The sequence below is a fragment of the Pectinophora gossypiella genome, chromosome 6 (assembly GCF_024362695.1).
Source record: "Pectinophora gossypiella chromosome 6, ilPecGoss1.1, whole genome shotgun sequence".
Taxonomy (NCBI): domain Eukaryota; kingdom Metazoa; phylum Arthropoda; class Insecta; order Lepidoptera; family Gelechiidae; genus Pectinophora; species Pectinophora gossypiella.
The window spans coordinates 15,448,208-15,473,237 of NC_065409.1; the positions used below are offsets into that span (position 1 = coordinate 15,448,208).

Genomic DNA, 25,030 nt, shown 5'->3' on the forward strand with positions numbered 1-25,030 from the left:
TGTCGGTTTTTGAAGGCCGAAACCAGATAACAGTTATCATACGAGTATTCAATATTCACATCACAGATAGACCTATGAATACTGCAAAAAAAATTGGGTATTTTATCACTGCAACATAATACGTGCGTTTGGTTACTCATACATTATGAAATATCCTCCGATAAGATAATGCCGTCTCGTCAACGTTCACTATCTATGAGTATGAAAGAAAGAAATAAACTACTTTTTGGCGTTCAAAAAGCGCTAACTTTGTAAGCCAATTTTAAGAAATAAGCACATGAGCGCTACTCGCCATCAAGCTTCATAAGTTTGGCGGGGATGATTTGTAAAATCAACTGTTTAAGTTTATCATTTAAATAAATTTAAAAAATATATACTTTGAATTTACTATTTATTATAATTGACCGAAGGATTTTATTATATTTTAATTTAGTTTTAATATTTGGTAATGGTATAATTTTAAGTTATACCATTTATATTAATGTATACCTATTTTAAACGCGGTAAGAACCCGTTATTATGTGTTTTAATTATGATAATAACCGCGTAAACTTAAAACAATTAGCTATAATTACAACTTACCCATTGTCAATACCCCCGACCCCGATTTTCTCGCCCATATCTCCAACAATAAGCCCAGGGTATGTCTCCAAGGTGTCAGGGTCTCTGATGGGCACGACGAAGCCATGTAGACCGTGGTTCGTGCCATCTGGAGTGATCAGCTGTGCGAAGACTAAGGAGTGTGTGCATGTTCTGCCTGAAAGATAAAATTGAGATGGATTTATTTGTATACATTTAACTTATACATAAATATCAGTTTTGTATTGACAACATACATACATAAACTCACACCTATTTCCCGCCTTTTTTTGACGTGACTTATTGTAGATTTGCCGCAGATGGCATTAACTACTTGGCCGGACAAATGGGGAGCGCTGAAGGCTCTCACCCGGTAACTATTTCCCGCCGGGGTAAGCAGAAACTATGGAATTTCATTTGCTTCGATCCTGACACTTTTCCCTTGCTTCCTCCACATTCAAAAATCCCGCCAAACCGGGATTGACCTCAATAGATAGCTTAAATTAATAATTTATTTTACGGAAACGTTTTATTCGAACCCGATTTTTTTATTATAAAAATAAATTGTTTAAAGAAGCTGCTTCCATACGTTCATAGCTCTTTCAATTTTAGGCAAATAAGCGCCAAACGGACATAAAATGCGATATTTAAAATCCACAGAGACGGGAATTCTGTAATAGTCGATAAAAAAATGTTTTCATATTGCGTTCAAACACATGTAAAAGTATTTGCGACATATGCGTTATCAACTTGTATAGTGATTTCGGTGTTCGGTGTTTGATATCACGTTGTTTCCCGAATTTGTGCCCGGTTAATGGCATTATGCTCGTCCCCATTACATGGGTCTTAAACATAGCTGGCGTGGAATGGGAGTACTATACAGGAGGGATACAGGAGTGATGCTATTTTACTTTTAAACTCCTCATGGACTCATGGAAGTCCTTAAATAGGCTCCGGACACAGGTTGGCCACTGCAAGGATAATCTCTGCAGGTAGGGATACCTGGTTGATGGTTGCGTGTGGAGTATCACCACAAACTATAGGTCACCTTTTGTGCTGTCCTAAGTGCCCTAACACCTGCACTATTAAAGACCTTCACGAAGCCGCCACTGACAATGCCGTAAGCGTGGCCAATTATTGGTCAGCAAAAATTTAGTGTCGATCGCCATCGACTCGCAAAGAAGGCTTTTAAACTTCACTTTTATGAATGTTATTCTTTTTTTACCTTTGATGGGTTTGCTCTTGACCTAGACTTGCCAGAAGGCATTGACGAGGCCTACGATGGAGCGAGCCCAGAAGGTGCCTGTTCACTCTGGCCTTGAAAGCACCCGGGTTATATGCATTCGGAAATACAGAAGGCGGCAGAGAATTCCACTCCTTAGCAGTGCGCATAATGAAGGACGATGCGAAGCGCTTTGTGCGAATAGTTGGGATATCCACCAAATAGGGATGGAACCCGGCCGTACGAAGTCCGAAGATACAAGGGGGATGGCGGAATTCTTTAAAGATATGGGTGAAGAAGACTAACTTAGAACGGATATGCAAGCTGTAAGGTCACGTAACCTAACCTACCCCTTCAGGCAGATACAGACGTGTTGGTGTCTAGTTAAAAAACTTGTCTAGTATTGGGTTGACCTGACAGAGGGGAGCCGTAACTGTCAATACTATTCAGAGGCGGAGGACAGGAGTCCTAGTATGGCTTTGTAATAGACTACTCTGGGCGCCATCCCACTTGCGTCAGACAGAGTACTGCGGGGCGGAAGGCAAGAGTGAGACCACTGGCCTATTTTTCCCTAAAAAAGTAGCATGGAAAAGCTGCACCGACAAGAGCGTGGCTCTTAAATTGATGATGATGAGTATTGGGTTGTGTACTCGGTTCAAAATAAACTATGACATTCTGATTACTAAATAAAGACCCCCTCCGGTTGATTGAGGGGAGGCCTGTGCCCAGCAGTAGGACGTATATAGGCTGTTTATGTTATGTCTAAAACTAAAGAAAATCATTTTCTTTCTTCTATTTAACTTATTTATGAATTTTGAACAAGAAACACGTGATATATAAGTAGTATTATTCCCTATTCTATGGCTGAGGCCAAGTCATGTGGAGGATAAGTCGAAATTCTTAGAATACAGGTGTTAGAAGCACGCGCGTGAGGAAAGCTAGTAAACCATAAAATCAAAGTAAAATTCACACGTAGTTTTACCTAGATTACCAACCCAGCATTTGGCGGCTTCGAAGTCGGGCGTGTGTATAACGAACTGTCGGTGAGTGGGGTCGTACGTCGCTGTGGTGCGCATGAGTCGCGCGTCCGACCCGTGCGCGATCTCTGTTAGCGCGAAACTTGCTAGTATCTGGAATATAAAAAAAATATTACATATAAATCATAGACCTCATATATAAAATAGACAACTAATTTCTGTAAAAAAGTGTACGCGGCGCATCTTTTTTTTTAATGTATTTATTCATAAAACAAAATAATAATAACACTTTATTGCACAATTAAAAACACCATAAAACCATATTGTAACATTACAGTACTTGATAAAATACCAATGCGTTAAAAGGCTCAACATTACATTTCTGTATACTAAATTAACAGCCTCCGTGGTCTAGTGGTTAGAGCGTTAGGCTTGGGATCTGGAGGTCCGGGTTCGATTCCCGATGGGGACATTGTCGAAATCACTTTGTGAGACTGTCCTTTGTATGGTAAGGACTTTTGTAACGCCTACGTACTTCAGAACTTGACAGATTTGACATTTAATGATACTTACGGTTTAATTTGTCAAAAAAGTTAATGTGACATGGTTTCAAAGTGTATATTAGTACTCGTGACCGTACCTCTCTCTTAGAGATGGTGGCCTCGTAGAACTTGCGATGTCTCTCGGTTCCCAGTGAGAGCAGCGCGTTGGAGAACAGATATATGCCGATTGCCATCTTCACCGACACGCTGGGGTTGAGTGACTGCACCGCCTCATTTATTGTCATCAGGGCCCGTGTCTGTTGGGAGAGGGAAACAAAAACTATTAAGTAATCGGCTGCTAAGCTTTTATAGCTAACAATAATATTTTTGTACTACTTATCTATTTTTTTTTGACGTGACTTATTGTAGATTTGCCGCAGATGGCATTAACTACTTGGCCGGACAAATGGGGAGCGCTGAAGGCTCTCACCCGGTACAACGTTTAAGACAACAGGCCTGAGGGTGCCCAGTTGGGCGCGAACCTCGGCTCAGGGCGTCGTCTGAGAGGAAAAATATTTGAAAGAATTAATCGACCCTAGTGGGTCGATAGCGATAAGCGCTGAATGAGGGAAATCGTCGACCACGCCGGCGGGGTCGGTATCAGGGTCCTGAAGTGTTTGGTGTCGCGAGCTGATTGGCTGCCTCTATGGCTAACTACTTATCTAAAAAGTAGTACCATATTTATAATAAGTAACATGTAATTTTTGAAATGTAACTTCATTTTGTAAAAATAATTGTAAAACGTATGTTTATATGTTCATAGAGGTGAGTCAGCCTAGGCAACAATTATATTTATGTTTGTTTACGATGTAAAATAAGATGTAATTATTATTATGCTAAATAAAGGTTTCTATAAAAAAAATCGGCTGCTAAAACTATTACAAACACAGAACTGTGGAGTGGAGAGAGGCCAAAATCCTGTGGAAACAAACAAATGCACAAAGAAATGGTGTGGTCATGTCCTTAGAAGACCTATGACCCGTCATCATCACCCTAGCAATATCACACGGTCCGCTTACCTAAAATGACAGGTCCGGCTTTTTACAGAAGCGACTGCCTGTCTGACCTTCCAACCCGCGAAGGGAAAACGAGCCCAATACATTTTAGGTCACATACCTCCGAAAATGCATTTCTCGGGAATGTGGGTTTCTTCGCGATGTTTTCCTTCACCGCTGAAGGAAAACATAGTCATAGTGATAGTCATTTACATGATCCAAATATGAATTCGAAAACAAATTCGATAATTTCATTGGTTTAGGCCTGTACTGGATTCGAACCTGCGACATTAAAGTGAGAGGCAAGCGTTCTACCAACTGGGCTACCACGACTGGGTATACAGAACTGTGAAGATTGACTGGGCAAAATACTGTGAAGGATGAAATCCGCACACGGAAATGGCGCGGTCATGGCCTTAGAAGACCTACGGAACACCCGTCCATAACATAAACTCACGCCAAGCCCCATCGGGGTAAACAGACTATGGAATTGACAACATTTCAAATTTTTAAGCCGTGGTTTTTTTGTGCTATTTCGAAAGTACTTGTTTAAATAGAAGACACGTATTTTTTCTTTTCAAGATTTTTCCACTAGAAGTTACAAAAAATATTTTTTGAAAATTGGATTCTGCCATTGATAGAATGAAGGCAGTATAATGTAATGTACCTTTGCATGCGTATTTAAAACAAGTCGCAAACAAAGTGTCATGTTATGTATGACATTTACTTTTTTTATAATTTTTATGTAAAGGTCTAAACTTATTATGCCTTCCTCTTCTGACCTCGTGGATTTTTCAATATATTTCTATTATTACTGAATTAAAAATCTGAAAAAATGTGTTTTGTGTAAATCATAGAAATATCTCGAAATGGTTTTCGATTTAAGGCACCTTAGTAAAAATGAAATGTTGTCAATTCCCCTTGCTTCGATCCTGACACACTTCTCTTGCTTCCTCCACATTCATCAATCGTTTCATACACGCACACTATATCGTCTTTTACATCTCTCTATATATACTATACACGTCTGCTTATATGAAGCGTGGGTACTCAGTTCATCTTGCGATGATTGCACTACGGAAAGTACTAGTACGGTCACGAGCATTAATATGTATACACTTTGGTACCATGTCACATTAACTTTTTCGACAAATTGAACTGTAAGTCTCACTAAATGTCAAATATGTTAGTGCGACAGAGTCCTAAAGTAGGTACGTTATTGCTCATGACTGTTCACATTGACACCAGAATCCACAGCAGGAATACAAATTATTCAAAGCTAAAAATTATTCAAAGACACCTTAGATCATTTATAAATATTATTGAGAGATGGCGAGAAGATATCTCAACATAGTCGCAAAGAAGGTTTATTAACAGAAAAAGTTAAATATTATTGTAAATTAAGTAGTTTTTACACAGCTTGACCGACTTAGAAAAAATAACAAAGAACAATATTACAATATGCAACACCCGATTTATTTTAAACGAACATGAACCAACTTATGCATGTAAATAATGAGAAAGGGTGAAAACCACACTAAGTAGAATGTGTTAACTTATACCATAGATACCACGTATAGAACGGACATTCTCCGCCCCGCACCAACTCGTATCCGTGCCGAGCTAGATTTACCTCACCCCCTCTCACGTTAGCCTAAATGGCCATAAGCCGTAAGGAGTTTGGAAGCGTCGTGTGCCGTGTAACGAGTGCGCGGTTTGTACGGTTAGCGACATATAGTTAGTCCATGGCGAAATAAAGTAATGGTAAACTACAGTATTAAATGTAAAATGTATGGAAGTTTCTTTTCGGGTTTTTTTTTTTGCAACTTCCTTCCCCGGCTATACAGGTTGTGAGAAACTGCAGTAGTTTTAGTTGGATGAGACGAAAAAAAATGACGTCATAAATCGTCTGAAACAGACTTATAAAGCCAATGATAATGGCCCCGATTCCTGCAGACACCGCCTAATTTTATTTTTAGTTATATCTGTCATTTTCATATCCGTCGAAAAGGAAAGGGACGGATGATTCACAGCTCTTAATTTTAGGAAGAATGAGTGAATGAATGAATAACCCGGGCGAATCAAAAGGTACGTCGCTGGTATGCAATCCGTTTGACGTGCTGTCTACTTAACTGTGTCGGGTTATTGACGGATGTAAAATTTTTAGACGGTTGGTTTAGATTTGTGCTTAAAATTGACGTGTGTTCCATAAATTTTATGCTTGTCGATTACCCGTCCCTTTCCTTTTCGGCGGATAAGAAAATGACAGATATAACTTAAAATAAAATAAGATGGTATTTACAGGAATTAGCACCAATGTGATATTACCTATTGAATAAATATATTTTTGAATTTGAACTTGGATCAGACGTGGTATGTACCTCTAATATACAGTCTGTATGGCAGTGTTTATAGAACACCCGAGCATACAAGACCGTTCGGCATTTCTATGAAAACAACCAATTGTTCTAGCGCCTAGGCCTCATCTTCCACTATGTTTATTTCGCGGTGTTTCCTGCGAATTTCACACATGCTATCTATTCAGCCCGCATAGATTGAATCGTTGTTGACTATATGCTTCCTTTCGTTAAAGCGAGCGAGACAGGATGTCCGCTCTGCCCCTTATAGGAGTAAGAGGTAAATGATTACTGCTGCTGCTTGGGGCCATTTAAAACTAAAGTAACACCCAGAGGGGGTGGGGTCAGCGCCCGTCGTATCGATGCGGGGCAGAGAGTTACCCTTCTACACGTAGAATTTGAGGAGCTCGGTGGCGCAGCGGTAAACGCGCTCGGTCTGCGATTGTTGAAGTTAAGCAACTTTCGCAAAAGGCCGGTCATAGGATGGGTGACCAAAAAAAAAAAAGTTTTCATCTCGAGCTCCTCCGTGCTCTGGAAGGCACGTTAAGCCGTTGGTCCCAGCTGCATTACCAGTCGTTAATAACCATCAATCCGCACTGGGCCCGCGTGGTGGTTTAAGGCCCGATCTCCCTATCCATCCATAGGGAAGGCCCGGGCCCCAGCAGTGGGGACGTTAATGGGCTGGTGATGATGATGATGATGACATAGAAATTATTCATAAGACCCAGAAGGGGTGACGTCGGCGCCTGGTACTAATTTGTGCGGGGCGTAGAGTTACCCTTCTTTTTTTTTTTTTTTTCTTTTTTTATTTATTTGATAAACTTTGAGTATACAGTTTTGACGCATAGCATCGCTAAACCAGGAATGGTTTGTCTCGATGCTAGGTTTCCTGTCATCAATCAATTTATACAACGTTCAAAAACATTATATACATCAAGAACAATTAAAGTACAGAACATAATAAAATAAAAATAATGTTGTGGGTAGTAGGACATTGCAGCTCACCCGGTAGACACGGCAGTACATCGCTCTTACCTATATTTACCGTGTGCCCCTCCCCGATACTCCAAACAATACACCAGTCGTACATGTATTTAAAGAGAACAGAACCTATACGTAGTATTATTCGTAAGACCCAGAGGGGGTGAGGTAGGCGCCTGGTACTAATTGGTGCGGTGCGGCGAGCTTATTAGCAACATCAAAGTTTTAATATTTTTTTATAGTAACATTATTTACTCTGTCAATATTACTTTACTGCTTTACGCCGTGGACTTTGTCGACGAGGCATGTTTTTCTTGTCTTTTTAACTTTTGTAAATAATTTCCCAGTTTTAATTCATTACAGTCCACTTTGACACCATCTCGAAGGAGTTTTATTTGCCGGAGCTAACATCGCCTCCAACATTGGTTCTCTGAAAGTCTCCAACAGAGTTACCGTTCCATACATTATTCATAAGACCCAGAGGGGGTGAAGTCGGCGCCTGGTACTAATTGGTGCGGGGCGAAGAATTACCTTACTAGTCATCATCATCAATTTAAGAGCCACGCTCTTGTCGGTGTAGCATTTTCCATTCCAGTCTAACCTTACCTTACTAGTACGTAGTATTAATCTTTGTTCTATGGTATCACTTACCCTTTTACTATAACCAGCTTTAAACATATCATCGGTGAGGAATTTGTATTCGTTTATCCTCTTCAGCTGCAGCTGGGTGATCCGCTTCTGTTCCTCTACGGAGGGCGTGACCGTGTTGTGAGCGAACAGAGGGTCCTTCTCTAGTGTCCTCCATATTTTGTACTGCAACAAGAATTGGTTAAATTAATAAAATACAATCAACGAAACAAATGAAACAGATACCGGAGGTCCGGACGGCCAGACAGGAAGTCGCTTCTATTTTTAAAAAAACTGGACCTGTCAAATTCAGGGACGCGGTTGTGTGCAATTGCGTTCCCGTATCCCCGCCACACGGCGACAAGGAGGAACACCGATGGGTTTTAGTATACCGGGTGGCGACACCCGGGGAGTCCCACATAACCACGTCAGGGCGGCGTGGTATGCGTAACGCATTTCCCAACGTTAAAAAAAAAAGCAAGCGCACCCCGTGCAAAATAGGTGGCAAATGGAATTCCGTAATCTCTCCCTACCCTAACGGGGAATAGGCAAGATCTTATGCTTGTATGTAACAAGAAATGCGGGAAAACTTAATACAATACGTTCAGATTCACACAATACAAACGAGAAAAAATAGAAAGCTGTATGAGTACAGCCGGTAAGGTGGGTGTTGTTTGAGATTTCTAAGAGTTTTCTAGTATTTCCTCAAAATACACACATAAATGAACTCACGACCGCAATCCCTTCCCTCAATCAGCGCTTGTCGCTATCGACCCACTAGGGTCGATTAATTCTTTCAAATATTTTTCCTCTCAGACGACGCCCTGAGCCGAGGTACACGCCCAACTGGGCACCCTCAGGCTTGTTGTCTTAAACGTTGTACCGGGTGAGAGCCTTCAGCGCTCCCCATTTGTCCGGCCAAGTAGTTAATAAACAATAACCTCGTAACGCCGAAGCATAATTACGATTTCGAAGTAATAATCGACTGTGGTACCTTGAAAAGGACCAAATTTTTGTAGTCGGCCGAGCACTTCAAGTACAAATTTTAAAGTGATAGAGTTATCCGATCGCGTTCAAATTAAGTGGAGACCTATGTAAGAATGAATAGAAGACATTTTTGAAAAAAAATACGTTTTTTTTTAGTTCTTCCAGAAGGACTCCCGGTTTAAGTCACTACTTTTAGTAAAATCTGAAAAATATTATTATTATAAGTCACGCCAAAAAAAAAAGACCGCAATCCCTAATGGGATAGGCAGAAACTTGCAGCCACTTTTGATACGAAGTCTCAGTTAAATGCCACATCGAAGCAATTCATCTAAAAAAGTCAATATTGCAATTTTACATTTGCGCAAATAAAGGTAAGTGCGCAATGCAAACAAATGTCAAATAGCATTATTACTTTTTTTGGGGCCTTTTTCACCACCCTGACCTTCTAACCCAAAAGTAAACTAGCAGGTTAGGTTACAAATCTCTGAAAATGATTTCTCGGGCCTATTAGTTTTCCTCACTGCGTTTTCCTTCACTTTAAGCGCGTGACATCAAATGTTTATGTTTTTCCCTGGTCTAAATACCTACGTATACTCAAGTTGTCGATACAAAGTTTCCCTCAATGCACATTTTGCTTGAAGAAGGTAAAGACTAATTTTCCTTCCTTAGAAGTACTTAATGACTTATTCATGTTAAAAGATAGTGGTTAACCTTACACTATTTATTTATTTATTATATTAAATATATTTATTTATTATTCTATATAATACCTTAGTCATTTCACGTTTACCCTAATGAAACAATGTAATGGCAAGGAAATGGCAGCGTTGCATTTAGAATACTTAGTTTTATTATTATTATTTTTATGATTTTGGTTTGTTTTTCTTCTTTTTTTTGTTAATGGATTCTTTCTTTTTTTTGTTTTTTTCTGTGTATTGATTTGTGTGGTTTCTGTCCTGTGTTGAATGTAATGTACCTGTCTGTCTGTGTCTATGGTGTCTGGGAGTGATAAATGTTTCTTTCTTTCTGATGGCAGTTACAACAAAACCATGTTTAGCTTAGCCGTGCGCTGAGGGCTCTCACCCGGTACAAAAATTTAAGACAACAGGCCTGAGGGTGCCCAGTTGGGCGCGAACCTTGGCTCAGGGCGTCGTCTGAGAGGAAGAATATTTGAAAGAATTAATCGACCCTAGTGGGTCGATAGCGATAAGCGCTGAATGAGGGAAATGCGTGCCCAGCAGGGCGCGATCCGCGTTTCATATCACCAACACTCAATTTTTTGCCATTCCACAATGTAGGTAATAAAATAAGGTTCATTAAGGACCCTGGAGGGCACAGTAACAGTAGGAGAGGACAGCGTAGTCTTGATTTCGCGTAATAAGTACATTAAATATGAAAGTCTTCGTCATCTCCCTAGCGTTATACCATTTTCTACAGGGTCCGCTTACCTAACCTGAAGATTTGACAGGTCCGGTTTTTCACAGAAGCCACTGCCTGTCTGACTTTCCAACCCGCGAACGGAAAACCGGCCCAATACAGGTTAGGCCACATACCCTCGAAAATGCATTTCTCGGGAATGGGCTTCCTCGCGATGTTTTCCTTTCCAATAGTTATTATTAAGTCGCTTATATTGTAAATAACGCTGTAAGCTTCCCTAAGACAATAAAATAAAATAAAAATAATTCACCGCTGAGCACGTGATAATCATTTATGATCCAAACATGAATTCGAAAACAAATTCGACAATCATTGATTTAGGCCTGTGCTTACGGCTTCAAGAATACTTACTTCAAAAATAGTTATAATACCTATGTGTATTGTATGTATACATTTCTAGCTCTATATGTAAAGTTTCATTAAGTACATATAAAAACACAATAACTTAACTTTGTGATAATTTCTAATCATTCGTAATTCAAAGAACAATAGATATCATTATCGAATGCATTAAATCATTTTAGGTAGAATGCGGCATTAGGAAAAACGATATTGATTCGATATTTAAAGGAAATAATTATAACGTATTTTTCTTGTCTCCTCATATATTAGAATTTCGAACGTTCTTCACAGAGTATGTTGATAATTATTAGAATAACAGCGGGTTGGTGGAGAGTGGAGAAATACACGTCAGTTCATTTTTTAAACTATTACTCGTTTGGGTTCTGAGTTCAATGACCGACCTGGTATTGAACCGTCACAGCCCCTGACATGGCTCAGGCAATGACTATATACTTAGGTAAATAGTAGCTGGCATCGACCGCTTTACGTGCCCTCCGAAGCACGGATCATCTAATTTTCGGTGAATCGGGCAATAACCCAACCAAAATCACAAGATGATTTTTTAAAAGTAATTTAAAAATCTTAACCCTCGTAAATCTCGTATGTCTGAAATTAACTATAATTTTTAAATTAACTAAAATTTATATTTATCGTCCATCGATTTAAAAATTATCAATTATGCCTTTGTGTTCGTCTATCAGTCGTGTAAGGAACAATAGCGACACTTGCGCAAGTCAGACTTGTACTTAGCAGTGATTAGGTAAGGTACTTTACGGCAAAAATAACTTTAAACATATTCAATTAATACTTCAAACATCATGTAATTTCCTTTTACAAATAAGTATTTTTTAATTAAAGATTGTAAAGATTTGTTTTTTATTAAAAAATGCAAATTCTTAAATTAAGGAAATAAAGCTAATTGTCATACAAACAATATTAGTATCAATCACCCTAAACGCATATACCTGCTCCGTTCCGTCGTGGGTAAAAACCCCTATTGTGTTTGTTCATGTTTTTAGCATCGCGTGTAAAACATTGCGTAAAAAGTACTTATTTTTTAAATTTTGACAGTCATTAGTCATTACATTATTCCATTATTAAAATATTTATTATAAAAAAAAATACTAATTTGTGTTTTATCAACTGAAATTAATTACAAGTAATTACTTTAATTATCATAGTTATTTTTAGCGCCATAACATCGCATTATAGTGAAAACCATGTACCTAAGCGCCATTTTGAAAAATCGCACATTAGGATGTGTTTGGTTAACAAAACCTCACAATAGACAAGCTAGTTTCAATGAAAAGAATTAGATAGAAAGAAAGAAAGAAAATATTTATTTCCATATTGGACGCCACATTTACAAACTTAAATTACAGTAATTAAAAAAAAATAAAGACAAATAATTACAGACATTAAATACACAATGGAGGCGCCCAAAAAATGAAAAGAAATAGTTTTCTTCAAAAAGACACTTAAATAGTTTTCACTCTAAGGCGAAGATCACACCCAAAAAAAGAAAAACTTAGTTTATATTGCACTTTTCTGTGTAGTATTTGTTTTTGAATTGAACTGTTGATTTTTGGCATTGAATTTTGACTTTGAAATGTCTCAAGGGCAAAGGTTCAATCAACTGTGAAATGTTTACTGATTTGAATCATAATTTATAATTAGAATTACCTTGAATTTATATCATCAAAACTTTTTTTTTTATTTTGTTATCATTCTTTATAAGAATTAATAAATTAAATCTTCTCTTTTTTATAAGAATAATAATTCTCTCTTCATTTTAGTATAGACTACAGATAAACAACATACATAAACTTTCCATTCACTTCTCATTCCATTTGCTTTGATCCTGACACATTCTCTTGCAACAAACAACCAAAACCGAAGAAATGTTTTTCGCTCTCAGGGTGTGATTTCTCTTGGCAACGGAGAAGTCAATTGCTGGTTGGCAGAGCCACTATCAAGTAAGGCTTTTGGTTTATACTATCCGGTTGACCAATCCCTTGCCTAAGGGATAGGTACACGAAAGCACCTATTAGGCTAGCATGATCACTCAAGGTGTTCAAAGCCTCGTCAAAAATAAGAAAAAAAAACTAACAACCAAAAAATCGGAATAATGTAGTTATTTTAATGTGGCTGAAGTAAAGCTCATGCCCGGAAAGTATAGTGATTTTCTATGGGTATATGGTGCGATTGGCGATCCCCATTGCACTGTCAGGAGAAACTCATTGTTTTAGGCCAGGACAATACTTGGGGGTAAACATGCCAGAGGAGGACTATTAGGTGGGTGGACCAAATCAAGAAGGTTGCAGCGGGCCCTATACAAGGAGCTGTACATAGGGCACAGGACCGGACCTAACTGTAGAAAATTACATACAGTCGTGATCATCAGCAGTGAGGGACTGACGAGACATCAAAAGTGGCTGCAAGTTGTCTCCTGCTTATTTGACTCTGCCTTGCAAAGGGTGTGAGTTTATAAACACATATGTGTTGAGAAAGTAAATCACTTTTTACTTTAGTTTACTTTTAGGTATTTATTTATTTATTTTTTGTTGCACCATCCCGCATCCAAGTTGTAAATGTTTGTTTCCTTTTGTTGGTTGCCTGGAAGAAATTGCTCTAGAGCAATAAGGCCGCCCAAATTGTACTGTATTCATGTGTTATGTCTGATTGTTGAAATTCTAGTTCTGTGCAATAAAGTATATTTGATTTGATTTGATTTGATTTTTTATGACTCGGACGGGACTTGAACCCACAGCTCTTGTCTAGCCGGGACGAGCGTGTAAACCATTACACCACCAGGTCCTCATCCTTTCAATTCTTTGGATCGTCATTAAGACAATCAAACAAAAACAAAAATCATGTATGTGTTGTTGAATGGTGCCTAATTTACACACTTAAAACTTACACCATACTTCACACCATAATCACTATAATAGTATGATAACAAGACTATAGTGATTGTTCAATCAAAATAACTGTGAAACACATTTTTATGAGAAATTAAAGAGTTAAGTAATAAATAAACCAGTGCACAAAACAATTTTTTTTTATTGTTTTATTATTTTAATAAACTATAATGGAGTTTAGCATATTGTCTTATTAGTGAGTATAATTAAAAATATAAAAGAAACAGATGTCCAAAATTAAAAAAAATTGTTTCTTTACATAAACAAATACCTACAAAAATGATCTCCTTAGCTTTTGTTTTAATAAGACAAACATGTGAATTGCTCAAAATAGTACCAAGGACAGCATATTGGAATGGAGAAGCAATAAAGTTACAAGAAGGAAACAGGTTTCAAAAATGTTCTTTTGAATATCTATGCATTCTTAGAACTATTTTAATGTCATTTACATACTTATATGCTGACAAAATAGGTACCAAAACTTCAATAAGTACTTTTTTTTTGTTTATTTAATGGTTTAACAATTTTAGAGGTGTCTATAGTACTGTTAGAGGACTTTTTTTAGCGAACATTTCCGGCTAAAGCCACATTAGTGCGTGCCGGCCCAAATACAGAATGAAGTCACTTACCTTTAGCTTCAGCAAATCAATATCGCCCTCTAGGGCCAATTTCAATCGCTTCCAATCAAATGAGGCGCTATTTCTATACACATCCAGAGGCCCGCTCGGGAGATTCGGGACGAAACTTAAATCCTCCATGCTAAAATAAAAACACACCTCATAACCTCAGAGAAAACTATTCTAAACGCACAGTCGTTATGTACTTTAACAAGATGACTAATCCGCAAGTTTAAATGATATAGCAGCGGGCACATTCAAATTCTAATTCAATAGAACAGTAAAATTTATTAGAGCACTATCAACCATGAAGGCGCTTCCCAATTTTTTCTCACCTTGAATATGAATGGGACAATGTAAGCGACAGCGAGAGATATAAAGGCCGGTGGTTTTTATGCCGGTTCAGCCGCGAATGATGAATTGTGGGGTGATCTAATACCGGGAAATCGACTGATAAGGCGGCTACGGCAACGTCACTGCTTCACCGTGCAAGAGCCAAATTAGTCGCTGTCAAACATTGACAGGTCTTGTGATTGACAGAAATAAAAAGATAAGCGAAATTCGAATCCCTATTGGTCGAAAAATATTTTTGTGCGGTTGTAACACTTTTTGATGAGCAATTCCACTGTCAATGCATTACGGGAAATACTCTTCAAAAGTAAATTTATGTTAAATTGCTTGCTTAGTTTTAAATGTAAATAGCCAATTGATAAAAAACACGCAATGTATATAGATAACATTAATAATACCTTGTAAAATAGTTACCAGAATGAGGTCTGTAGTTACAGCATGTTTGGATACACGCAATACAATTTCTTTGATAAAAATATGGTTTTGAACATGTTTTGAACTGTTTTGAACACTCATTTCATTTCCTTTTCTTGACTAACGAAAAAGAGGGAAAAAGCGATCACCAACATGGGTTTAATTTGAGAACATTAAGTCGCCTATTTTCCTATTTTATTTCCTCAAATATTACGGACTTAGGTAAATTTATTTTACTGTTTTGAATTTTTGTTTCTCTCTTTCTTCACTAATATGATCTCACAATGTTATGAACGACCTCCGTGGTCCAGCGTTGGGCTCATGATCCGGAGGTCGCAGATTCAAATCCTGGTGGGGACAAATCACAAAAATCACTTTGTGATCCCTAGTTTGGTTAGGACATTACTGATTGTCCGAAAGTAAGATGATCTGTGCTTGGGAAGGCACGTTAAGCCGTTGGTCCCGGGTATTACTTATTGATGTAAGTACGTAGTCGTTACATGAGTCATGTTAGGGGCCTTTGACGACACAATAGTAACTTGTAGTTATTGTTATGTAACTTGTACATTTAAATCCTGCAAAATAAAAAAAATTGTAAGATGTAATTTGCAACTATAACTGAAACATTTATTGAAAACTGTATCTAAATTTATTTATACACAATAAAAATCTTTATCTAAGACAAAAACACGTAAAGCCTTATTTTCCTGCCATATTACTAATATTCTTGCAAATGCCTCAAGCACGGTGAGTACAATAATGCAATTTGAAGGTTGTTTAGCATTAAACAGTTTTACAAATTCATCATTCATTCAACGTATGTATCCGAATTCCAAATTTCATATTTTTCTTTGTTGTACAGCGCCATCTACAGAAAGTTCTTAAAACGACTACGGCGTAGTGCTCATGCGACGATTTTCTGTTCACTGAAGTGACACGGTGTGAAGTGTATGTTGATTAAACCGGTAGATGTCAGCACATGCATTGAAATGTAATTAATGAAAGGTAAAACAGAGATAGCACTATACAAAATTCGTTAGATAGAGTGAGTAAAGCTGATTTCACTACCACTAATGTACATTCACTCCTACACTGACAACTTAAAGCTGCAGACCTACACATAAACAAGAAAAGAGAAGTTGTAAAACAACAACTCTGTTCGCTGCTTTTCTATCAGATGTAAAATGGACGGGCGGTCGTGTCGTTGCGCGCTCGCGTATTCCGCGTGTTCGTTGTAAAGTCGATGTTTATTGTTTTAAAATTTTGACGTGAATACGAATATTGTTTACGCGATTGTTCGACTGCTTCGGTGTTCGGTTGCCGGAGCAGATTGTGTTAGTGCATGTGTTTTTTGTATGACGTTAGCGTTCAGTTCACTTGCAGTGATTTCGTTGATAGCTCACTCACCGGTGGGTGCGCGCGTGATAAACTACGTGTTCGGTTTAAAAAAATAGGCGAAAAAATCGTCTAGTGTGGTGTTTTACAGTACCAACATGCTGTGTAAGGTGACATAGTGAACGTTGTACTGACCCTGACCTCTGGCAATCATGTCTGGGCGATCGGATTGCAGGAAATTTGCACCTAACATCTTCAATAAGAGCAAGTGCACTAATTGCTTCCGCCAAAAGGAGGAGCACAGTGCTGAAGCATTGGAATCTAATCGGGTAAGTGAAGCCGGCGCCTCAGAAACAACCTTGCCTAAATTGAATTCGGAATTCCGAACACGTTTTTTTTTCTTAATCAACAACACGATTTTGCGTGTAGGTGTGTTAGTCCCAAGCGTATGCATGTGTGCGTGGGCTGACCACTCTTCAGGTGTTGATCTAACGGACTTCATAGCGTTATAAAAATATTGTGCTTATCTGTCTATGGGTCATTATACGAACACCATTCTACACTCCCGAACAAAATTGTGGGTAGCTACACATTTACATGTTCCCAGGTACCTATACCTCAAACTATGGATGTACCTACCTACCTACCTATTTGTAATGACTTTAGCAAGTACAATCACCTTGTTTATCATAATTATTGGTAGAATAATCAATTGGTCATGCAATTATCAGTTTCAAGGAAACGATTTAACGCATAAATTCCTTTTCATTTTCACTTTGTTGGTACCTAATGTAATGGTGATAAAGTAATTTAGCGATAACGTTGTTGCCTCTGCCTTCCCACGGGCCAGCAACTTTCGCTATTTCATTAAACAAATTCCTTTAGCGGAGCGGAATAAATCATAACTTTTAATGGTCGGTCCTTCAAGCCGGATGGATTTAGATAGTGATAAAACCTCAAAGATAATGTCGAGATTTTCATACCCTTCATTCATTATCCTTTTTTGAATTAGGAACTATCAGTTCGGATTTAAAATCTCATTCAGTAGAAGGAAATACACACCTACTTATAATAAGTAAACATTATTGTATGATTTTATTTGAAGATTTTTCCTGTTACATTACGTAGCTAACTACTTAGGTAAACAAAATTTTCCTGATTTTAGTTATTGATTCACAATACCTTCATATTACCAGTTAAATTAGGTACCTACCTATCTACCTATATTGAAAAATAATTCCTGTTATTAGCAGAGGTGGATTTTATAAGGATACAAAGTTTAGCCAATGGCAACTACCTATTGCGATTCTGTGAATGGAGCAGCCTAGTGAATTACTGCGACTATAATTACACGTATTTTGAAATTGTGACTTACTGAAAAAAAGTTGGTAGGTACCTACCTACCAACCTACCTACCTAGGTACATCTGCATTTTCTTGCAACAAACTAACATACCTACCTTTTTACCTGAACAACAAATTGAATTAGGTCAAAATTGCGAGAACCTTCAATCTCCAAAGAGAAAAAAAAACATAAATAGATAGGCGGGTGATCCGTGATAGCCCTGGGGGGTTAAAATGGCCACATCGAAGCAATTCATCTAAGAAAGCAATGTTTTCTTATTTATATTTAAATTATTTACGAATTTGAATAAAGAAAATGTAATACTAAGTACGACATTTTGGCACGGCAAACAGGTTGCTTTCTCATACAAATTCCATAGAAACGTATTTTGACGTTTAGTAAAAAGTAACCGATTTGACTAGTTAGAAACAAGGTACCCTATTCCATAAACTACTCACAACTGACAGCGCGTATGGTTCGGAAGAATACCTATATCTCCTTTGTATAAAGCAGTTAAAAGTTGTATACTAAAACGACACCTGCAAAGCTTATGCGACTAACTATGAGTTTATGTATGTATGCATTTGTCCGGTAATATAAGATTCAATACGGCCATAGCCCTGTACTTCCCATCCATAATTTACCCCTTCCATTTACTACTTTCTTAGAAGTCGCACACTTCTTGTGTTAGGAATCGACAAATAAAAGCCTTAAACAACCTTTAGAATGGACTATAACATACCGCATTTGGCTGGGTGGACATAAAACGCCATATTAGACGACATCATGTGCAAACGTCGCATGCATCCTGTTTGATGCGCGCGCGCAACGGGACCGCAAGGGAAAGATCTAAAGAGATCAAGTTGATTTCTTTGTTTGTAACATTCTGATTGTTAGGGTGATTTTGTTTTAATTGTAATAACAATAAACAAACTTTGTATCACGCCTGTATTGCCGAAGGGGTAGTGTAGTGTTTACATAAGTACATAAACACATCTTATTTTAATACACGTAGGTATAATTAAATATATAAATAAATATGTAATTATTATTATTATTATTAGTAACACTCAGTGTCCCACTGCAGGCATATGTAATATATTATAAAATACTTGAATCGATATAATCGATTCACATATATTATATTCTGTCGTCTCGGGCAATGCACTACGCGGTGGCCACAATTAAAAAGTAAACGGTACGGGTAAGTACGGGGGTGGAGTGAAGACGTAGTGTGTGGCAACGAGCCGATATTTATTTATATAATTATATTGAGACCCATACACTACAGGTAGGTAGAGGTGTGTAGTAATATCGGAGGGGTTTGAGATGACTTTTTTAAAACCTTCTTAATTGATGATATTAGCATAGAATAATGAACGGTCACTCTCCGCTCCCCACCATTTGCTTTATCCCGCTTAGGAACGATACTGCAAAATTACGGCGCCCGAATGACATATATATATATATATGACGTATATATATATATACGATCCTGAGAACCCGATTATTCTAACCATCAGGCCTGGGGGGTTAAAAAAGCACATCAAAGCAATTCATCTAAAAAAGCAATATTGCTATTGTACATTTGTGTGTATTGCGCACTGACTGTCATATGCGCAAATGTCAAATTGCAATATTGCTTTTTTAGATGAATTTTTAACCCCCTCTCGTATTAAATTTTGTACCGGGTGAGAGCCCTCAGCGTTTCCCATTTGTCAGACCAAGCAGTTAATCAGAAAATAAAGTCCGTCACATACCTTACAATAAAATACATTAAATAAAAACAGATTTCCATGTGATTTTCCCCCTCTTAATGCCATTCTTAGGCAAACCAACTTTTTTGACGTGATTTATTGTATATTTGCCGCATTAACTACTTGGCCGGAGAAATGGGGAGCAGTACAAAATTTAAGAAGACAACAGGCCTGAGGGTACACTGTTAGGCGCGCGACGAGGGCTCAGGGCGTTGTCTGAAAGGAACAACATATTTGAAGGATTTAATCGACCCCAGCAATAAGTTACGTCAAACAGAAAAATATGTATTTTCACTCTAAACGATTAAAGTTTTCAAGTAAGTAGGTACGTCTAAGAACACATAACTATAAACAAGTTGCATATAAAAACAAGGGGATAAGATTCTTCTGATGTAAGTCGACGTAGGTACTTATCGCAATGTCAATTTACATATGCCTGGTGGAAGCTTCTGGACTTGTCCAACCAGCCTATAGTACTTACCTCTGACTAACTAACATTGCTTGAAATCATTGGCTAATGCACTATTTTGCATAAGTTCTAATAACGTCTACGAGTTATATGGGGTACATAACCTGGAAAAGTCCTTTATTGGTTCTGTGGGGTTTTGATTCTATCGAATTTTGTGTCTTTATGAAAAGTAAACCAATATGAATAGGTGGGTACTATCATATTTCAAGGCTCTGTATTGTCTATTAACTTTTCTAAGAAGCCGGGTCTTAAATTACACTTAAAAGATACATTAATCAGTGCAAAATCAGCATTTATAACACATCCGAGTAAAAACTTACTTGTTATATCAAAAGCAAGGTTCCTAGTGTTTTTTACACCATTCTATTCGACGAACTGAAGCGTTGAAAGTTGTATCCCACATTATGATTCAATACTAGTTTTTCTTCACCTAAGGTTCTTCACCTAGCGTATTAATTAGTCAAGCATATAATACAGATGTTATGAAGAAGTGTATTAAGTAGGGGTCTAGCTCGCTTCCTGATTGCTAAGCAGTTTTTTGTAATACCAGTTAGTTTTCTCATGGATTTAGTTCTTGGAATTTAAAAGAAGCAACTTGAAGTAAATGAGGTATAAAATGATAAAGAAGTTTGATGAAATAATAATAAATTGTCTTCAAGGACCCTCTACGTGTTGGTTTCGGCTCCACGGACGCCTTTCAAAAGTCCGGGACTTAATACGCCTGAGATACGGAAACGACATAAAAATAATAAGCCAAGATACAATTGAAATTATTGTAGAATATGATGACATGGGCTTGTTTAAAAGTCAAAAACATAATAAATATGATTTATACTTTTTAAAAGGGAATGTTAAGTAATCATGACTTAAGAGCAATAGTAACCCTGACTCCAGGGTTGATGGGGTCGGTAACACACCTCACAACCCATACGATAGAAGACCTCTGCTTACCTCTTAGGATATACAAGCTTGATGTTTTAATGTGATTACATAGTGATAAAATAACCGAGGTAGATACATTACTATAGCACAGACAGATAATTATTATCAGCCCTGACCTGATAGGTATTGTGTTGAAGGTGATGAGGCAATAGGTTGTTTTAATTCGACATGGACGTCTACAATCTGACACCATTGGAGTATGGAGCAGTAGATATTTTATAACATAACATAAACTCACGCCCGTAATCCCTAATGGGGTGGGCAGAGCCACAAGTAATCAAAGACAACTTGCAGCCACTGTTGATACGATGTCGTAAGCTGGATATGATGAACCTTATGGTGATAAGGGATCAGCCTATCGCCCATAACATTAGTCCATCATGTTAGAGGACACAATCCCTCTGTCGGATTTTACGACATGCCCGGGAAGACAAGCAGCTGAACGTGTTCTATGTTTTTTATTTGCTCCCAGAACAGCATAGAAGCAAGTAGATATTTTAGATACAACAGAATAAATTCTAAATTCTGAGTGATCCCCATGTGAGACAAATATCTCCCGAAGGGTTAATGAGAGACTTTCCAGGCTGAGTTCCCAAAAAAATAGATGGCATTGTACAGATTTGTCGTGATACATACATAAACATACATAAACTCACGACCGTAATCCCAAATGGGGTGGGCAGAGCCACAAGTAATCAAAGACAACTTGCAGCCACTGTTGATACGGTTGAGATTTGTCGTGATAATTATTCCAAAATATAATATCAAAAAAATAATTGTTGCTTGATATTTGGATCAGATAAGGTATAGAATTGTGTTGCTACTTATATTAATTTTCTTTATTTTGATCACAATAATAATGGGTGGAAGATGTATTGTGCCTGGGTGTCATAAAAAGGGGCATCATTTCTAGCCAAAAACAAAGATGAAAGATGTATTATGTTTATTATTCATGAAATTAGAAGGTTGCGATGGACGTACCACTGACTAGCCAGCTAAGGAGCATAGTCGTTAGCGTATGTCATGTTATGTGTTTTTTTTTTCAACAATTTCATAGTATGCATGTAACTTGATATGTATAATATAGTAGGCCCCAGAAAAAAAGTACTTAAGTTTTTCTTTTTGCCGAAGTTTTTCTAAGCCTTCGGGGTCGGATTTCATTTTCTCTCTGCGCTTTCTATCATACTCTTTCTTTCTTAATTGAGCTTCTTCCATGGACAACTTCTTTCTATTTGCAGTTATTTTCTCTAAAGCAACAAAGCAATGCGAAAATTAGGTTAGCAAGAAAGTTAGCGAAAGAAAACTCAAGTAGACAAATCATTCCCTCATAAATCGTCATTCCCTCACCATACATTTTCATGAGGGAATGATGGTGAGGGAATGACAAAATCAAAGAAAAACGAAACGATCTCGTAAACATACCCTTACTTTTAGGCATGCGACTTTGTGTTAGTAAACTACTCCCAATACCAAACATTTCTGTATAATTAAAACTTAGATTATTACTTATCTCTTATTTTTCTTGATTGTGGAGTAATGACGTTAAAAAAAGTAGACTTTGAAATAAATTTGCTAAAGCTTTTGGCAAGAGAAAGTCATGCACGCACCAGGTGAAATCGGCATTTTGAAACATTGACAGTGTTGTCAACTATCAAAAACTAATGGTAGCGTTCCAAAATCATTAAAAGTATGATTATAAATCGACTGTCGGTAGATGTGTGAGGGAATGATTACCAACCATGGGACACAAGTATTACAATAAATTGTACCCCCTTTTATTAACTTTTTATTATAAATGGCAGTAGATAAATGAAGATGTATCATATTTTAATAGTTTAGTTCAACTTGCAATCAGTTATATTATAATTTAGTTGATTTTATTCACTTGGTTATATTATAATCGGGAGTGTGGGACATAGTGAGGGAATGATTTTCAAAGATATATTTATATAAAAAAATTAAAATTTGTTCTCATTGGGTCACATTTTATAATATCCATAGTTAGCAGCAATGATATACTTTTCAAAGAAAAAATAATATCCCTTTTCTGTCGATTAGTTTTTCTGATTAACTCACAGGACTGGAATTTCGAGATTTGGTGAGAATTACCCATTGCTATTTGAAATTCGTTGACATTGCGCACTTACGTTTATTTTTACATTCTACATGCACAAATGTCAAATTGCAATATTGCTTTTTAATGAATTGTTCCAATGTGATCTTTTTAGCCTCCCCCCCCCCCCTCAGATAGCAGTGTAATACTATCTGCCAGATAATTTTAAAGCCAATATCCGCTCGACTCTTGTGGACAAAGATGACAATTTCTTTATTTTTAACATGAAAGCCGAGAAAGTCGCTAAATATTCTTTTGAGTGGTGTAAAACAAAAATAAACACAAAAATCGAGGTCGTTTTTACGCATGGCCGCCGCTTGAATGATTCATTTTGCTTGACAATTTTAAAGTAATCATAAGTAGGTAGCTTTGTATCAAAAACCGTTATAAGTTACGAGATACCTGTAACCTGTTCCGGTACCTGTTCTGTAGCTCCAAATATAGTACTGATTTTAATCGGATATGCCTTTACAGATATTGTGAGCCGATACAAGTTGATACTGACGCAAAGTGGAAAATAATCTTCAAGTTAAAAGCCTGCGAAGTCTGGATTGCTCTCGTAAACTCCTTTCAAGATTACCATCGGAAATTGAGTGTCGATGCCAACGAATTTATAAAATGAGGTTTTAATTGAAAAACGATTTTGGCAAATTAAATTTCGAAAATCGAATTTTATTTTGTCGTTTCTAGTACAGACATGACATTCCCGAGAAATGCGTTTCGGAGGTATGTGACCTAGGCTGGTTTTTCCTTCGCGGGTTGGACGGTGAGATAGGCAGTTAAATCTTCAGGTTAGGTAACCGGACCCTGTGAAAAACGGGAGATGATGGTTCTTGTAAGTAGTGCACAAATAAGAAGCGCATTATAATCGAGATGTGTAGACCCACAAAAGATAAAGATAAGAACTAGGTATAGGTACTTTATTGAGCACAACGGACAAAAGATAAAGAAATAAGGACAACAAATATAGAAAGGCAAAATAATTTCTTCCAGGATTTCTTTTTACAAATATAATTGCAGCGTGTTTATTGCATTCTAAAATACTTTTTTTTATTAAAAGGTTTGAGTGCGTTTGATCACGAGCCAGCCTGGTCTAAAGCAGCGATGTGGTCTAAGGTAGAGCTGCAAACTCAAATAGTGCCTATTCACTCTTGCCTTGAAAATCCCAGAAATACATAAAATACTACCTACATGGAATACATAAAAACAATAACACATACCTTTAAAAGACTAGTTGACTACAAAAAGTACTTACATACTTTACGACTCTGTCGCACTAACGTATTTGACATTTAGTGAGACTTACAGTTCAATTTGTCAAAAAAGTTAATGTGACATGGTACCAAAGTGTATACATACATATTAATGCTCGTGACCATACATAACATAAGCTCATGACTATATCCCAATTGGGGTAGTCAGAGGTACATTCATCGCAAGATGAACTAAGTATCCACACCTCACCGAGCCTTCGGCTACAATGTGGTGAATGGTATACAATCCATCACCCTTATGTTAGAGAAAGAAAGATAGGTCATAATTTTTATGTACCCACAAGTTGCCTGGAAGAAATTTCTGCATGAGCAATAAGGCCGTCTGTTGGGAATTTATGAATCTGTCCTTATTTCTGTATCTTGTATTCAATAAAGTATTTTATCTATAATATTCCATTTTTTCTATACTTTCAGCCCAATAGAGTAGGTATATCTAGCAGTAGGTAC

At 37.4% G+C, this 25,030-nt stretch overlaps 2 protein-coding genes across 4 annotated transcripts in view; one reads left to right on the top strand and one right to left on the bottom strand.

The window, feature by feature from the left end:
- Positions 1–15,069, bottom strand: part of LOC126367769 (peroxisomal acyl-coenzyme A oxidase 3) — a 29,825-nt gene extending 14,756 nt beyond the window's left edge. The window contains exons 1-6 of the mRNA XM_050011496.1: positions 14,920–15,069; positions 14,597–14,726; positions 8,305–8,466; positions 3,419–3,577; positions 2,784–2,931; positions 583–757 (exon numbers count right to left, since the gene is read on the bottom strand). Of these exons, the coding sequence (XP_049867453.1) occupies positions 583–757; positions 2,784–2,931; positions 3,419–3,577; positions 8,305–8,466; positions 14,597–14,725 (773 nt within the window). The 5' untranslated portion in view covers position 14,726; positions 14,920–15,069. The remainder of the gene's footprint in view (positions 1–582; positions 758–2,783; positions 2,932–3,418; positions 3,578–8,304; positions 8,467–14,596; positions 14,727–14,919) is intronic.
- Positions 15,070–16,510: 1,441 nt separating this feature from the next.
- Positions 16,511–25,030, top strand: part of LOC126367737 (protein outspread) — a 401,410-nt gene continuing 392,890 nt past the window's right edge. For all 3 annotated transcript variants that reach the window (XM_050011415.1, XM_050011416.1, XM_050011417.1), the window contains exon 1: positions 16,511–17,013. In XM_050011415.1, coding sequence (XP_049867372.1) covers positions 16,897–17,013 — 117 coding nt within the window. In that variant the 5' untranslated portion in view covers positions 16,511–16,896. The remainder of the gene's footprint in view (positions 17,014–25,030) is intronic.